The sequence below is a fragment of the Mandrillus leucophaeus genome, unplaced genomic scaffold, assembly GCF_000951045.1.
Source record: "Mandrillus leucophaeus isolate KB7577 unplaced genomic scaffold, Mleu.le_1.0 Scaffold1055, whole genome shotgun sequence".
Taxonomy (NCBI): Eukaryota; Metazoa; Chordata; class Mammalia; order Primates; family Cercopithecidae; genus Mandrillus; species Mandrillus leucophaeus.
The window spans coordinates 454,615-473,348 of record NW_012098710.1 but is presented as its reverse complement, the minus strand read 5'-3'; the positions used below and the strand labels follow the sequence as shown (position 1 = coordinate 473,348).

General features: G+C 35.4%; 1 protein-coding gene across 1 annotated transcript in view; it reads left to right on the top strand.

Moving 5' to 3' along the window:
- Positions 1-18,734, top strand: part of COL4A5 (collagen, type IV, alpha 5) — a 272,036-nt gene that overhangs the window by 208,051 nt on the left and 45,251 nt on the right. The window contains exon 36 of the mRNA XM_011982572.1: positions 12,398-12,524. Within this exon, the coding sequence (XP_011837962.1) occupies positions 12,398-12,524 (127 nt within the window). The remainder of the gene's footprint in view (positions 1-12,397; positions 12,525-18,734) is intronic.

The following is an 18,734-nucleotide window of genomic DNA, read 5'->3' as shown; positions in this document are numbered from 1 at the left end:
TAGATATTATTTGACCTTAAGATGGAATAATATTCTGATATATACTACAACATGGATTAACTTTGAAGCCGTTATGCTAAGTGAAATAAGCCAGTTATAAAAAGACAAATATTACGTGACCCGAGTTATATGAGGTACCTAGAACAGTCAATTTCATACAGACAGAAAGTAGAATGGTAATTGCTTAGGGTTGGGGGAGGGGAAAACAAAGAGACATTGGCCAAAGGGTACAAACATTTGGTTAGTTATAAGATGAATAAACTCTAGGGATCAAAGGTACAGCATGGGCACTATAGTTTAAAATATGGTGTTGTATACTTGAAATTTGTTGAGAGTAGATCTTAATTGCTTTCACCACACACTGAAAAAAAAAAAAAAACTGTAACTAGGTGAAGTGCTAGATGTGGTAACTAATTTCATTGTGGATATAAGTATAAGGTTTCAGTTTGGGATGATAAAAAAAATTCTGGAGATGTATGGTGGTGATGGTTGCAAAACAGTGTGAATGTTGTTTATGCCACAGAACTATACCCTTAAAAATAATTTAAAAGGTAAGATTTATGTTTTGTATATTTTGATACAATAAAAAGCCACACAAAATGAAAATATTAATTAGCTTGATTTAATCATTTCACAATGTATATATGTATCATAGCATCACATTATACTCTATAAATGTATATAGTTTTTATCAGTTAAAAATAAAATATTTTTAAGTGAAAAAATGAACAAAGGAATTGAATAGCTATTTCTCCAAGAAAGATGTACAAATGGCCAATATGTACATGAAAAGGTGTTTAACCTCATTAGTCATTATGAAAATGCAAAAGAAAACCACATGGAGATACCACTTCACACTTACTTGAGTAGGCATAATAAAGAGAGAAAATAACAAATGTTGGCAAGGATGTGAAGAAATTGGAACCCTTTTGCATTGCCAATGGTAATGTAAAATGATGCAGCTTCTGTGAAAAAATATTTGACAGAAATATTAACTCAGAAAGTTAAATAAAGAGTTATATGACACAGCAATTCCACTCCTAGGTATTTTCCCAAGAGAAATGAAGCTGTATTTCTGCACAGAAACTTGTACATGAATGTTCACAGCAGCCAAAAAGTGAAGAAAACCCAAAATACAAGAATGGCTAAACAAAGTGTGCTATCCCAGAGAAAATTGAGGAGAGTGAGGATCATCATGGTGGACAGGAGACAGGACTAGATCGCAGCTCCAACTTGGACAGACAGAGCAGCATACAGAGGCATGCATTGTGAATTTAGTTCCAGATCAACTGCAACAACAAACCAGTAATCACAAGAGGATGCGCAGCCCCTCTGAAGGAAGTGGACTTCTTTTGCAGGACCCAGGAGACACCCCAAATACTGTGAGTGCCCCAAATACAGAAGTGGAAAGTAGAGATCCTTCTCTCCCAAATACACACCCCCACTGGAGAAACTGGAGGTCTGTTCATGGGAGAAGTTTCTGACCTCACCTGGAGCTGAGTCCATTTAGAGAGCCGAGTGAAATACAGGGGTAGAGGAAGTAGCAGGAAAGGCCCTGGGAGCTTGCTGGGTCACCAAGCAGGCCATTCCTGCCTGGCACCACAGGGATCCATGGGGAGGGCAGCCAGAAGAGTGGAGGAAAGCACCATAGGGAGAAGGAAGCCTCCAGCTGAACTTTGTAACAATTTGAACCAGGTGAGAAGCCTCCTGGCCAGAACTCGGGGGAAGGCATGAATCCAGTGTGCAGACTCCACAGATGGGGGAAAAACCAAGCCCTTTTCTTTTGCAACTTGGAGGCAGGTTGCCTGGGGCAAGTTCTCAAGCCCTGCTCCCCCACCACCTGGAAACAGACTTGGGGCTGTTAATAGGGGCACAGTGGTAGTAAGATCTGTCCTTTGATGTGTGTGGGAGCTGGGTGAGGCCTGTGACTGCTGGTTTTCACCCACTTCTCTGACAACCTGCATGACTCAGCAGAGGCAGCCATAATTCTCCTAGGTACACAACCCCATTGACCTGGGAACCTCACCCCCATCCCCCACAGCAGCCACAACAACACCTGCCCAAGGAAGGTCTGAGCTCAGAGGTCCCTAGCCCTGCCCCCAACTGTTGGGCCTTCTGTATCCACCCTAGTAGCTGAAAACAAAGGGCATAAAATCTTGAGAGTTCTAGGACCCCACCTACCTCTGGTTCCTCTCCATACTACCACAGCTGATGCTCTAGCCAACCAGCCCCAAAATAGAGCATTAAACCACCAAAGATAAGAACCCTTACAGAGTACATTTCACCCCCTGCCAGCTCCACTGGAACAGGTGCTCATACCCATGGCTGAGAGACCATAGATGGTTCACATCACAGGACTTTGTGCAGACAATTCTCAGTACCAGCCGAGAGCTGGATAGACTTTCTGGGTGGTTAAACCAAGAAGAGAGACAACAGTCACTGCAGTGCCACTCACAGGAAGCCACATCCATAGGAAAAGGGGGAGAGACTACATCAAGGGAACATCCCATGGGACAAAAAGATCTGAACAGCCTTCAGCTCTAGATCTACCCTATTACAGAGCCTATCCAAATGAGAAGGAACCAGAAAAACAACTCTGGTAATATGAAAAAACAAGGCTCTTTAACACCCTGCGTCCTGCCCCCCCAAAAAAAGTCACACTAGTTCACCAATAATGGACCCAAACCAAGAAGAAATCCCTGATTTACCTGAAAAAGAATTCAGGAGGTTACTTATTAAGCTAATCAGGGAGGCACCAGAGAAAGGTGAAGCCAGTGTAAGGAAATCCAAAAAATGATACAACAGGTGAAGGGAGAAATATTAAAGGAAATAGATAGCATAAATAAAAACAATCAAAACTTCAGGAAACAATGAACACACTTATAGAAATGCAAAATGCTCTGGAAAGTCTCAGCAATAGAACTGAACAAGTAGAAGAAATAAATTCAGAGCTCAAAGACAAGGTCTTCAAATTAACCCAAATCCAACAAAGACAAAGAAAAAAGAATAAGAAAATATAAACAAAGCCTCCAAGAAGTCTGGGATTATGTTAAGCAACCAAACCTAAGAATAATTGGTGTTTCTGAGGAAGAAAATAAATCTAAAAGTTTGGAAAACATATTTGGGGAATAATTAAGGAAAACTTCCCCAGCCTTGCTAGAGACCTAAACATTCAAATACAAGAAGCACAAATAACACCTGGGAAATTCATCACAAAACAATCATTGCCCAGGGACATTGTCATCAGGTTATCTAAAGATAAGATGAAGGAAAGAATCTTAAGAGCTGTGAGACAAAAGCACCAGGTAACCTATAAAGGAAAACCTATCAGATCAGCAGCAGAATTCTCAGCAGAAACCCTACAAGCTCAAAGGGATTGGGGCCCTATCTTCAGCCTCCTCAAACAAAACAATTATCAGCCAAGAATTTTGTATCCAGTGAAACTAAGCATCATATATTAAGGAAAGATACAGTCGTTTTCACACAAACAAATGTTGAGAGAATTCGCCACTACCAAGCCACCACAACAAGAACTGAGGAAAGGAGCTCTAAAACTTGAAACAAATCCTGGAAACACATCAAAACAGAACCTCTTTAAAGCATAGATCACACAGGACCTACAAAACAAAACTACAGGTTAAAAGGCCAAAATAAAAACCCCAAAAATACCAAGTTACACAGGCAACAAATAGCATGATGAATGCAATGGTACCTCACATCTGAATACTAACATTGAGTGTAAATGGCCTAAATGCTCTACTTAAAAGATACAGAACTGCAGAATGGATAAGAACTCACCAACCAATGATCTGCTGCCTTCAGGAGACTCACCTAACACATAAGGACTCACATAAACTTAAAGTAAAGGGGTGGAAAAAAAGCCTTTCATGCAAATAGACACCAAAAGCAAGCAAGAGTAGCTATTGTTATATCAGACAAAATAAACTATAGCAACAACAGTTAAAAGAGGCAAAGAGGGACATTATATAATTCTAAAGGGCCTTGTCCAACAGGAAAATATTACAATCCTAAATATATATGCACCTAACACTGGAGCTCCCAAATTTATAAAACAATTACTAATGGACCTAAGAAATGAGATAGACAGCAACACAATAATATTGAGGGACTTCAGTCCTCCACTGACAACACTAGACAGGTCATCAAAACAGAAAGTCAACAAAGAAACAATAGATTTAAACTATACCTTGGAACAAATGGACTTAACAGATACATACAGAACATTCCATCCAACAACCACAGAATACACATTCTATTCAAAAAGTCCATGAACTTTCTCCAAGATAGACCATATGATAGGCCATAAAACAAGCCTCAATAAATTGAAGAAAATTGAAATCATGTCAAGCACTCTCAGACCACAGTGGAATAAAACTGGAAATCAAATCCAAAAGGAACCTGCAAATACATGGACTTTAAATGACTTCCTCTTGGGCTGGGCATGGTGGCTCACGCCTGTAATCCCAGCACTTTGAGAGGCCAACTTGGGCGGATCACCTGAGGTCAGGAGTTTGAGACCAGCCTGGCCAACATGGCGAAACCTTGTGTCTACTAAAAATACAAAAAAATAGCTGGGCATGGTGGCAGGTGCCTGTAATCCCAGCTACTCAGGAGGGCAAGGCAGGAGAATCGCTTGAACCTGGGAGGCGGAGGTTGCAGTGAGCTGAGATTATGCCACTGCACTCCAGCCTGAGTGACAGAACAAGATTCCATCTTCAAGAAAAAAAAAAAAGAAAAAGAAAAGAAACTTGCTCCTAAATGAGCATTGGGTCAAAAACGAAATCAAGATGGAAATTGAAAAATTATTTGAACTGAAAGATAATAATGATATAACCGATCAAAACCTTTGGGATACAGCAAAGGTGGTGCAAAGAGGAAAGTTCTTAGCCCTAAATGCCTACATCAAAAAGACTGAAAGAGCACAAACTGACATTCTAAGGTCACACCCCAAGGAACTAGAGAAACAAGAGTAAATCAAACCCAAACCCAGCAGAAGAAAGGAAATCACCAAGATCAGAACTAAATGAAATTGAAACAAAAAAAAAAAATTACAAAAGATAAATGAAACAAATAGCTGGTTCTTTGAAAAGATAAATAAAATTGATAGACCATTAGCAAGATTAACCAAGAAAAGAAGAGAGAAAATCCAAAGAACCTCATGAAGAAATGACACAGGAGATATTACAACTGACACCACTGAAATATTATTCAAGGCTACTATGAACACCTTTATGCACATAAACTACAAAACCTAGGAGAGATGACTGAATTCCTGGAAAAATAAAACCCTCCCATCTTAAATCAGGAAGAATGAGACACCCTGAACATACCAATAACAAGCCGCAAGATTGAAATGGTAATTAAAAAATTACCAACAAAAAAAAGTCTAGGACCAGATGAATTCACAACAGAATTCTACCAGACATTCAAAGAAGAATTGGTACCAGTACTTTTGACACTATTCCACAAGATAGAGAAAGAAGGAGCCCTCCCTAATTCATTTTAGGAGGCCAGCATCAGCCTAATACCGAAACCAAAAAAGAAAACTGCAGACCGATATCCTTGATTAACATCGATGCTAAAATCCTTGACAAAATACCAGTTAACTGAATCCAACAACATATCAAAAAGATAATCCACCATGATCAAATGGGTTTCATACCAAGGATGCAGTGATGGTTTAACATACGTAAGTCAACAGATGTGATATACCGCATAAACAGAATTAAAAACAAAAGTCACATGATCATCTCTATAGATGCAGAACAAACATTCAACAAAATTCAGCATCACTTTACGATTAAAACTCTCAGCAAAATCGGCATACAAGGGACATACCTCAGTGTAGTAAAAGCTGTCTATAACAAACCCACAGCCAACATAATAGCGAATGGGGAAAAGTTGAAAGCATTCCATCTGAGAACTGGAACAAGACAAGGATTCCCACTCTCACCACTCCTCTTCAACATAGTAGTGGAAGTCCTAGCCAGAACAACCAGACAAGAGAAAGAAAAAAAGGACATCCAATCGGTAAAGAGGAAGTCAAACTGTCACTGTTTGCTGACAATATGATTGTTTACCTTGAAAACCCTAAATACTCCTCCAGAAAGCTGCTAGAACTGATAAAAGAATTCAACAAAGTTTCCGGATACAAGATTAATATACACAAATCAGTAGCTCTTCTTTACACCAACAGTGACCAAGCAGAGAATCAAATCAAGAACTCAACCCCTTTTACAATAGCTGCAAAAAATAAAATAAAATAAAATACTTAGGAATACACCTAACCAAGGAGGCAAAAGACTGCTCTACAAGGAAAACTACAAAACACTGCTGAAAGAAATCATAGACGACACAAACAAATGGAAACACATCCAATGCTCATGGATGGGTAGAATCAGTATTGTGAAAATGACCATACTGCCAAAAGAGTCTACAAATTGGATGCAATCCCCATCAAAATACCACCATTGTTCTTCACAGAATTAGACAAAAACAATTGTAAACTTCATTTGGAACCAAAAAAGTGCTCGCATAGCCAAAGCAAGACTAAGCAAAAGGAACAAATCTGGAGGCATCACACTACCTGAGTTCAAACTATACTGTTAAGGCCGTAGTCACCAAAACAGCATGGTACTGGTATAAAAACAGGCACATAGACCAATGGAACAGAATAGGCAACCCAGAAATGAACCAAAATACTTACAACCAACTGATCTTAGATAAAGCAAACAAAAACATAAAGTGGGGAAATGACACCCTTTCCAACAAATGGTGCTGGGTTAATTGACTAGGCACATGTAGGAGAATGAAACTGGATTCTCATCTCTCACCTTATACAAAACTCAACTCAAGACGGATTAATGACTTAAATCTAAGACCTGAAACTATAAAAAATCTAGAAGATATCATTGGAAAAATCCTTCCAGACATTGGCTCAGGCAAGGATTTTATGACCAAGAGCCCAAAAACAAATGCAATAAAAACAAGATAAATAATTGGGACTTAATTTAACGAGCTTTTGCACAGCAAAAGGAGCAGTCAGCAGAGTAAACAGACAACCCACAGACTGGGAGAAAATCTTCACAATCTACACATCTGACAAAGGACTAATATCCAGAATCTACAACTAACTCAAACAAATCGGTAAGAAAAAAAACAAACAAAGAATCCCATCAAAAAGTGGGCTAAGGACATGAATAGACAATTCTCAAAAGAAGATATACAAATGGCCAACAAACATATGAAAAAATGCTCAACATCACTAATGATCAGGGAACTGCAAATCAAAACCACAATACAACACCACTTTACTCCTGCAAGAATGGCCATAATCAAAAAATCAAAAAACAGTAGATCTTGGTGTGGATGTGGTGATCAGGGAACACTTCTACACTGCTGGTGGGAATGTAAACTAGTACAGCTACTCTGGAAAATGGTGTGGAGACTCTTAACTGAAAGTAGAACTACCATTTGATCCAGCAATCCCACTATTGGGTATCTACTCAGAGGAAAAGAAGTCATTATACAAAAAAAATATATATTTGCACACGAATGTTTATAGTAACACAATTCGCAATTGCAAAATCATGGAACCAACCCAAATGCCCATCAATCAAAGAACTGATAAACTGTGGTATATATATATACAATGGAATACTACTCAGCCATCAAAAGGAATAAATTAACAGCATTTGCAGCGACCTGGATTAGATTGGAGACTATCATTCTAATGAAGTAATTCAGGAATGGAAAACCAAACATTGTATGTTCTCCCTGATGTGTGGGAGCTAAGCTTTGGGGATGCAAAGGAATAAGAATGATACAGTGGACTCTGGGGACTTGTGAGGAAGGGTGAGAGGAGGGGCAAGGGATAAAAGACTACAAATATGGTGCAGTGTATACTGCTTGGGTGATGGGTACACCAAAATCTCACAAATCACCACTAAAGAACTTGCTCATGTAACCAAATACCACCTGTACCCCAATAACTTATGGAAAAATGTAAAAAACAAGCGAACAAAAACCAAAGTGTGCTATCCCATGCAATGGAATATCATTTGACAATTTTAAAAAATGGCGTACTGATACATGGTGTAAAATGGGTGAACCTTGAAAACATTATGCTAAGTGAAATAAGCAAGGCACAAAATAACCGTGTATCATATGGTTTCATTTATATGAAATGTCCAGAATAGGCAAATCTGTATAAAGAGAAGGCAGATTAGGTTTTGCTAGGGCTTGGAGGGAGTGAGAATGAGGAATGACTGCTAATGTGTACAGTTTCCTCTGGGGGAAATGGAAAATTTTCTAAAATTACATTGTGATGATTGTTGGACAATCCTATGAAGATACTGAAAACATTGAATTGTACACTTTAAGTGGATGAATTGTATGGTATATAAATTATATCTCAATAAAGTTATTTTAAAACAATGCACATTATTGAAAATCTACAAAGTTTCTACTAATAACATGTAATGTTTTTAGTTGTCTTTAAATTACTGTCTTTATTTTAGGATGTTTTTTAGTTCTAGAATCTTGAGATTTGATGAACAAATGGGTGTTATTTTCCTCACAATTAACTTTGGACACATTTTAAGTAATTGTATGTGCTGTGATTACTAGAACTACACATGCTGTGCTAGTATGGAATAGCATGATTTATGAATCATTTTTTCTTTAATATTTTGAGCCACTTGTCGGCTCATTGGGCTGATGTTTGGAGCAATTTGCTATTATGCCTACCTTGGGTGGTAAAAGATAGTATAGAGCTCATTATCTTTTAAGTTTTGTTCAGATTCTTTTTCTCTAAGTTCATCATTACCTTAGACATACTGCTATTGAATTTCATGTGGCGGCTTTGGCCTGCTCAGGCATCCTTGAGCCATTATTTATCAGTTTGTTACTGTTAGCTTAATATTTCACTACTTGGAAGAACTAAATAACATGCAAATTTGAAGGTCTTACTGTATAATTCCTTTTCTAGATAATTAAAATGTTAATAGTTGCTCAATGGATCTAAAGCTTCAGTTATGCACAATGAGTAAGTTTTACAGATCTGTTATACAATATGGTGCCTACAGTTAACAGTACAGTATTGTTCACCTTAAAATATGTTAAGAGGATAGATTTCATGTTAAGTGCTCTTACCACAACCCCCCCCCCCCACACAAGAACATGAAGAAATTTTTGGAGGTGATGGATATGTGTAGTACTTTGATTGTGCTGATGGTATCATGGGTATATGCATATATCCAGACTCATAAGTGTGTATGCATTATGTGTGGTTTTATATATAGATTAATAAAGTTTTTAAAAAAGTATCTCTGCATGCACTTTTAAATTTCCCTCTGTTAATATTCTGGATCTAAAATAGAACCTATTTATGGTTTTATTCATGGTCCTTAATCTCCAATTACAGATAATGTTGTAAAAACATTAACAATTATATGGGGACCATGACTTCCAAGTGATGGACTACTGTTGTAATATTCTTCTCGCCATAAAGCAAGATATGATAGTTACTCTTTCTCCTCAAATATTCTCCATTTGTTGTCTTTTTTTTCCCCCAGTGGCAATGCTGCTTTAGTTTTACAATGGAGTGTAAGAACAAAAGTGTTTAGCTTTCTTACCAATAGATGTCTTCTATTTTGTAAAGTTTATTCTGAATTTTAGGTTATAGTATGGAATGGAGGAGAAGATGCTGTTACTAAGACATAGTAGAGATTGGCTATGATCCAAATACCATTAAATTACAATTTGAATCTTAACAACAAAGAAGATATCAAATTGACTCCTTTTTCTACGTGATACAACACAGTGACCTTGAAAGCAGTTTCAGACTTGTCTTTCAGTGTTACTGTAGTCATTAGATAGTTTCACAATGGTAAATGTGACTTATTAGGTATGAGATATTTCATTTTCAGAATTATATCAAAGCTTGACATTAGAACAGATGTAGATATTTGCAGCTATGTGTCCGAGTCATTCAAATCGCTTCTATCTAGAAGTACAAGTAGATTTGAAGTTTCCTTTCCCAGAGTGATTTGCAAGATTTGTGTCCAGTTTATAGATTTTCTGAGCACTGTCTTCTTTATCTCTTCTTGCTTACCTTTTTTGAAACTCATTGTTTTCCCTGCATGTATGTGAATAATAAAAGGCTAGATAAAACTTAAGCTAGCAAACGTCAGTGTTTTTTTCAGAAGCCCTAATAAAATATTTACTTTATTTTTAAAAGGTATTTGGTTTGAAGGAGTAGGACCATAAGAGTGATTACAGAAACGGTATTTGGGGGCAAGTGCTGGCTGAACTTAGAGATTGGGCTTAGAGTAGTCCCCCCTTACCATGGGGGATACATTCCAAGACTCCCCATTGGATGCCTGAACCTGTGGGTAATACCTAACCTTTTATGTACTGTGTGTTTTTTTTCCATCTGGTAACAGACAGCTACTAAGTGACTCATAAACAGGTAGTGTTTATAGTGTGGATATGCTGGGCAAAGGAGTAGTTTAGGTTTCAAGAGGGATGGAATGGGACAACATGAGATTTTATCATGCTACTCAAAATGACATGCAATTCAAAACTTATAAGTTATTTATTTCTGGAATTTTCAATATTTTCACAACACAGGTAACCGAAACCATGGATTGCAAAACCATTCATAAGGAAGAATTTCTGTACTTTTAGAATTTAATGTACTTTAGTATCATAAATAATCCAGAGTTTGCCTTCTGCCTTTCAGATTTACCACTAGCAGAATATTGGAATTTTTTTCTTGTTTTTTTATTTTGGTACATATATTTAATTTGTTCACGAATAACAAAAAGAATCATGATAGTTTATTCAAAGGTTTCCCATGTAAACATCTAAGATGGGACCAATTCAATCCAAAATTTAATTGTATACCTATTATGTGCCTCAAAATAAACTAGATATTTGATTTACAAGGTTCAGAAAAAATATATATATTCCCAGCCCAAGATTCTTAATTTTTTAAAATAATAGGATGTAAGGAAAAAAAGACTTTAGTTTAAAAAGCTATTACCATAATGCAGAAACATGAGTCACAAATAGATCTGACTCACCTGCAAGTGTATGTACTAAGTGAGGAAGGAAGCATTCAGTAGGTGATGTTGAACACTAGCACTTTATTGTAAAGATCATGATCTTCATGAGCAAAGCAGTAAGCCCTGCAGTAGAGATTTAGTGTTAAGGTATGTGTTGCCATTGTTATTGGGAAAAACTTGTTTTAATTGTGAAAGTGGGTATGAATTCTTCTAAGGCTCTATTGGAAAAAAATGTAATGCAAATATTCATTGAGCAAAAATGGTTATACATATGTGAATTATCTCTTACCCAAAATAAACTTTCAGTGTAATTAAGGAGTTAAGACTTGCATATATGAAGCCATTGTAGACATGACAGAGTTAGAACCTACCCTAACCTCTTGGGGTAAACTCTCTTTGTCCAGGAATGCTTCATGGAAGAAATGGGATTTTTCTTTTCTTGTTAAGAGGCAGAGTCTCACTCTGTCATCCAGGCTGGCCTGCAGTGGCATGATCACGGCTCAATATAGCCTTGACCTCCTAGGCTCAAGCTATCCTCCTACCTCAGCCTCCTGAGTAGCTGGGACTACAGGCATGCACCACTGCACCCAGCTGATCTTTTAATTTTTTATAGAGACAGAGTCTCCCTTTGTTACCCAGGCTGGTCTTAAACTCCTGGGCTCAATCCTCCAGCCTTAACTCCCCAAAGTGCTAGAGCCACAACACTCAGCCAGAAGTGGGATTTTAGATGTCCACTGAAGAATTGATAGACTTCCTTATGTTACAGTGAAAATCACCTTTTTCAGTAGAACCTACTATAGCTTTTGGTTGACATGTGTACTGGAAGCAATGAATTGCATTATGGCACAGTAGGAATGGTAAACACAGGTTCTGAAGTCAGACTGTTTGACTCCAAATTCGGATTTCACCACTTACTAGCTCCATCACTATAACATGGGGATAATAACAGTATCGTTCTAATAGGGTTGTTAAGGATTAATGAGAATTAATTAGCATAATACATCTACATACTGTGTGAATAGTATGAACTATGTAGTCTGATTGACTACATAGCTGATTGTAGTCTGGTTCGAATCCCAGTTAAAAACCTTAGGCACTTGGCTTCTCAAGATTCAGTTTTCTCATTTATAAATGGAGATAATGAAGACTAACTCACAGGATTGTTGTGATGATTAAATGAAGCAATTTACATCAAGTACTTACTGGAGTGCCTGACATATAATAAAAGCTCTATAAATAATGTTATGTTCTTATACAATCTAAGCCATGTAGAGACTTCAATATTATCTTTTTATTCATGTTTTCAGGGTGAGCCTGGTCTGCCTGGATACCCAGGGAACCCTGGTATCAAAGGTTCTGTGGGAGATCCTGGTTTGCCTGGATTACCAGGAACCCCTGGAGCAAAAGGACAACCAGGCCTTCCTGGATTCCCAGGTAAAATTTCTTCTCTTAAATGCTTCCTTCTTTCCTTCCTTATCTACTCCAACCAGTATCACAGAGCAGCTTCTTATTTGGCAGACTTATATTTTATTTCCCAATCGAATACTGACTAGCAACATAATCTCAAACTATCTCTTTACCTTTTCTTTGCCCAAATTTGTTTCTATATAAAATGAGGATGATTATTACTGACTCAGCAGGACAACATCCTGTGGACAGAGAGACTGTTTGGTGGAGCATTCTTCAATCTTTGACTGCTAGCCACAAATCACTTAAGAAGCCTTGCTATTTTTGTAGATGATAATGTATACTTCCAAGCCTCTGCCTGCAGCTGATTCTCTTAGAAAGGTATGCCCAGGCACACAGCTGGTAGTGGTTGGTAGAACAATCATACAGTTCCTTCAAATGACAAGGATTGAGTCATTCAAGTAAGAGATAAGCACTATAGTCAATTATGTAGCCTGAACTAGATTATTATAGTACCTACTTGTTTAGGGTTGAATGTATTTTTCGTTTGTTTTTTGAATTACACAGTAGCATGGATGAATGAATCTTTCCTTTTTACTGAAGTGAAGCGTACATATAGTAAAGTACACTTAAGACTATAGATGAGTTTTTACCTAAGTATATATATCTTTGAATTTACCATACGTATCAAGATATAAAATAGTTTCTTCATCCCATGAAGTTTACCCGTGCCCCTACGCCCCCCAACCCTGAGGTAGCTACTACTATGACTTCTATTACCATCAGTTAGTTTTGCATGTTATTGAAATTCATATAAATGAAATCATACAGTGATCCTTGTGTCTGGCTTTTTTCAGTCATCATTATATGTAAAAGATTCATTTATTTTTTTGCATGTGTCAGTAGTTTTTTCTTTATAATTGCTGTGCAATATTACATTGAAAAATGTACCACAGTCAATTACACAGTCTCCTGTTGATGGACTTTTGGGTTGTTTCCAGTTTGGGACTATTATTTTTAAAAATACTATTAACATTCTTTTACATGTCTTTTGGTAAACATATGTATTGATTTCTCTTAGACAAAAACTTAGTAGTAGAAATACTGAATCACAGGGTAGGTGTACATTGAACTTTAGTAGATGCTGCCAAACAGTTTTCCAAAGTGGTTTTGTAAATTAGTTTCAACAGCAATGTATGAAGTGTCCAGTTCTCCAATTGCCCATGTCCTCACCATCACTGGGTAGTGTCGGTCTTAATTTTATCTGTTTTGATGAGTATGTGGAAGCATCTTACTGAGATTTGAATTTACGTATTCCTAATGAATAATAGTATTAATCACCTTTTTATTATACTATTGGCCATTTGCATAGCATCTTTTTGAAGTTTCTTCTCAAGTACTTTTGTTCATTTTTTATTGAATTGTCTCTCCTTTTTCAAATAGATTCAGAGCAGTTCTTTATATACTCAAGATATGAGTCTTTTGTCAGATACATATATTGCAAATCTGTTCTCTGTGTCTCAGATTTGCCTTTCCTAATGCTGTTGTGTAATGAACAAAAGCTGTTAATTTTAATAAAATCCAGTGTGTCAATCTTTCCTTTCACGGATAGTGATTTTTTTTATCCAATACAATAAATATTTGTCCACTTGAGGTTATAGAAATAATCTCCTAATTTTTATAACATGTTTAATCTTTAAACTTTTATATTTGGCTTATGATCTATCTCAAATAAAAATATTTTTACCTTGTGAGGTAGGGATCAAGGTTCATTTTTTTTCCAACACAGTTATCCAATTGCTGTCTACTATTTTTTTTTTTAAGAACCTAAACACATCCAATAAATTACAGTAACTCTTTTGTTAGAAAGCCAAATGCTATATCTATACTCTGTGTTCTGTTCCAATGGTTTATTTTCTATTGCTGCTTTAACACAACACTGAATTACTGTAAATTTATATTAAGCCTTGAAAAATGGTCGGTAAGTGCTAGAACTTTGTTTCAGTTTTTTAAAGCTTGTCTTGGCTATTCTAATTTTTTTTGCAGTTTATCAATTTCCATTTAAAGTATTTGTAGGGATTTTTAAGTTTGCAATAACTCTCTAGGTAAGGTAGAGGAGAATTGATATTTTGACAGTATTCAACCTTCCAATAAAATGAACATGTTATCTCTCCATTTATGTAGGTATTGAGTTTAATTTAACAATATACTGCACTTTTTGTTTTGTAAATCTTGAACATATTTTATTAAATTTATCTCTGGAAATCTGATGCTTTCTGGTGACATTTAAATCGTATTGCTTTTCCCAGTTCATCTTCCAGTTGTTTCTTGGAAGTACATAGAAATAATTGATTTAAGAATATTGAAATAATATATGAGAAAATTGCCAATTTCACTTTTTAAAATTCTGAGTTTACATAATTTTTTGTTTTATAAAATATCACCTCAGATATTTTTATTACTTCTTTTTCATTTCTTTATAACTTTTATTTCTTTGTCATGCTTAATTGCACCAGTTAGGACCTGTAGTGCAGTGTTTAATAGAAGTGGTTATAGTCGACATCATTATCTTTTTTCTAAACTCAGAGGGCAAATAATTGCTATTTTTCCATTAAACGTAGTGTTAGTGCCAGGGTTTTGGTACATATATTTTATTAAATTAAGGAAATCCCTTTCTATTCCTACTATAATGAGAATTTTTATAAAGAATGGATGTAAGTTTTATCAAATTCTTTTTCTCAATGTACAGAGATGATAAGTGTTTTTTCTCCTTTGCTCTTGATATAGTGAATTACACTGATTGATATTTTATGTAAAAACAACCCTGTATTCTTGGGATAAACTCCAAGGTGGTCATACTGTATACATTATCTTTAAGTATTATTGGACTGGATTTGCTATTTTTAAAAAAATTATATACAGCCGTGAGAGATATTGGCCTATGATTTTCTTTTCTCATAGTGTCCTTGTCAGTGTTTAAGTATAGGGATTTGCTGGCCTCATGACCTGGGAAGTATTCCCTCTTTCTCGATTTTTTCTTTAAATGTTTCATAGAATTCACCAGTTAAGGAATCTGGATCTGTAGTTTTCTTTGTAGAAACCTTTTTAAATTACAGATTAGAAGTTTTTGTTATGTTACTATTCGGATGATTTATTTTTATGTCAGTTTAAATAAATTGTGTTTTTCAAGGAAATCGACCATTTCATCTAAATTGTCAAATTCATTGGTAGAAAGTTGTTGATAGTATCCTTGTTTTGTCCCTTTAATTTCTGCAGAATGTGTACTGAAGTCTGCGTTTCAACAATGTTTTGATATAAGTAATTTTAAATTTATTTCTTTATTTTGATCAAGCCGCCTAGGCATTCATTAACCTTTATTAATTGTTAAAAATTAACTTTTGTAAGTGATTTTCTCTACCGTTTGTTTTTTATTCCACTGATTTCTGCTTATATCTGTATTATTTCCTATCTTCTACCTTCTATGGATTTAATCTTGCTGTTCTTTTCCTAGCTTCTTTACCTGGAAGCTTAAATCATACATTTTTCAGCTTTGTGTTTTCTAATAGATGCATTTAAAAACTTAAATTTCCATCTAAGGAGTGCTTAAACCAAATCCCACAAATTTTGTTCTTTTGCGTTTTTCCTTTAATCATTCAGTTGAAGATATTTTCTAATTTTCCTGTTGATTTCTGTTTTTCTCCATAGATTATTTAGAATTGTGTTGCTCAACTTACAGATATTTGGGGACTTCCCAGATATCTTTCTATTATTAATTTTTAATTTGGTTCTATTGTGGCCAGAATACATATTTTGTGTGATTTAACTATTAATACTTATTGAGACTTATCATATGGCCAAATTTAGGGTTTATCTGGGTGAATTTTCCTTGTACCCTTGAAAATAATTTGTATTCTGCAATTGGTGTATTGCATTATAAATGTCCATTAGGTCAAGTTCGTTGGTAGGGTTATTAAAATCTTGTGTATTCTTACCAACTTCTTGCCTAATTGTTTTATCAATTACTGACAGATAGGTGTTAAAATTTCCAATATGATTGTAGAATTTTCTATTTCTCTTTTTTTCTCTGTCAATTTTTTGCTGTATGTCTTTTGAGATTTTTTTTTAGGTATATATAAATTTAGGAAACTTATGTTTTCTTGAAGAGTTGACCTTTTTATCATAATGTAAAGACCCTCTTTATATTCATAATACTCTTTTTTTTGGATTTTTCTTTGTCTGATATCAGTATAGATACATCAGATTCTTGATGCTTAGTGTTAGTACAGTATAACTTTTTCTATATAATTTTTATTTCTACGTGTCTGTATATTTAAAATATGTTTCTTAGGGACAAAATACATTCATATCGTGCTTCTTTTCCAGTCCAACAATCTTTCCCATTTGTTCTGAGTGTTTAGTCGATTTATATTTAATGTATGTTGTAAATTTTAGTCTGCCACATTGCTGTTTGTTTTATGCTCCTCCTTTGTCCCTGGTTTCCTGTTCTGTTTGGGTTCATCAGATATGCTATGGTATTCCATTCTATCTCCTCTATTGGCTTTTACCTCTACTGGCTTTTAAGCTCTCCCTGTTTCTACTATTTTTAAATGATTGCTCCAAAGATTTTAGTGTGCATTCATAATTTACCACATTCTGAATTAAATTAATGTTATGTGACTTCACATATAATGTAAGATTCTTACAACAGTATAATTTTATTTACATATAATGTTCTTTTGTGTGATTGTGTTCATATATTTTATATGATTATCATATAGGTAATAAATTTTACAATTGATTGCTATTACTATTGCTTTAAACAGCCTTTTCTAAAGAATTTAATATGAGAAACAAACCCAATTTTCATATTTACCAACATATTTACATTTCTACTGTTCTACCCTCCCATGCAGCAGACTTCTATTTGGTATTGTTCCCTAAAGCCTGACGTTCTTCCACTGTCATTTATTGTAAAATGATTTTGCTGGTGACAAATTCTCTTACCTTTAATTTATCTGCAAATATGTTTGTTTTAGTTTCATTTTAAATACATTTTTCACTGGATATAGAAACCCATTTTTGATATTTGTTGCCTTCAGCACTTTAAATGTTTCTTCCACTATCTTCTGGTCTCCATTTTTCCTGATAATAACACATCAATTATTTTTAATGTTTTGCTCCTTTATATTATGTCTGGCTTTTCTCTGGATATATTTGAGATTTTCTCTCTGTAGTTGGTTTTCGATAGTTTATTTTTGTTGTGGTTAGTTATGGTTGTATTTATTTTGCCCTCTATTGATAGTCCTGAATCTGTAGGGTTGTTATTTTTTAATAACTTTGGAAAATCTCAGCTGTCATTTCCTCATATATAGTCATGTGTCACATAACAACATTTTGGTCAACAACAAACTACGTATATGGTGGTGGTCCCATATGATTGTCATGGAACTGAAAATTTCCTATCACCTAGTGATGTCATAGCCATAGTAACATTGTATCACATTTATAATGTATTTTTACTGTACCGTTTCTAGGTTTAGATATACAAATACTTACCATTGTGTTATAATTGCCTACAGGATACAGTACAGTTACATGCTATATAGGTTTGTAGCCCGGGAGCAATAGGCTCTACTATACGACCTAGATGTATAGTAGGTCATACCATCTAAGTTTGTGTAAATATACTTTATACGTTCACACGATGACAAAATCGCCCAACAACTCATTTCTTAAAACATACTCCAGTTAAGTGACACATAACTGTATTTCTTCAGTCATATTTTCTCCTCTTCTTTTGGAATGCATATTAGATCACTTGATACTGTATCACAGGTCACTGAGGGTCTAGCTATATTTTCCATTTTTATTCTCTCTGAGGTTTAATTTGGATGGTTTTTATTCATTACCTTCAAATTTACTGATTTTTCATGTGTTCAATAGTCTGTTAATCGCCACAAAATTTTTAATTTCCATTTGGTTCTTTTAAGAGTTATCATATTTTTCCAGAAATTCCCTATTTTTTTTTACTCATTATATACATTTTTGTCTATAGATTTTTTTTTTTTTTTTTTTTTTTTTTGACAGGGTCTCTCTCTGCTACCCAGCCAAGAGTGCACTGACACGATCATAGCTCACTGCAGCCTGGCCTCTGGCGATCCTCCTGCTTTGACTTCCCAAAGTGTTGGGATCACAGGTGTGAGCCACTCTGCCCCGCCCAGAATTCCCTTCCTTTTT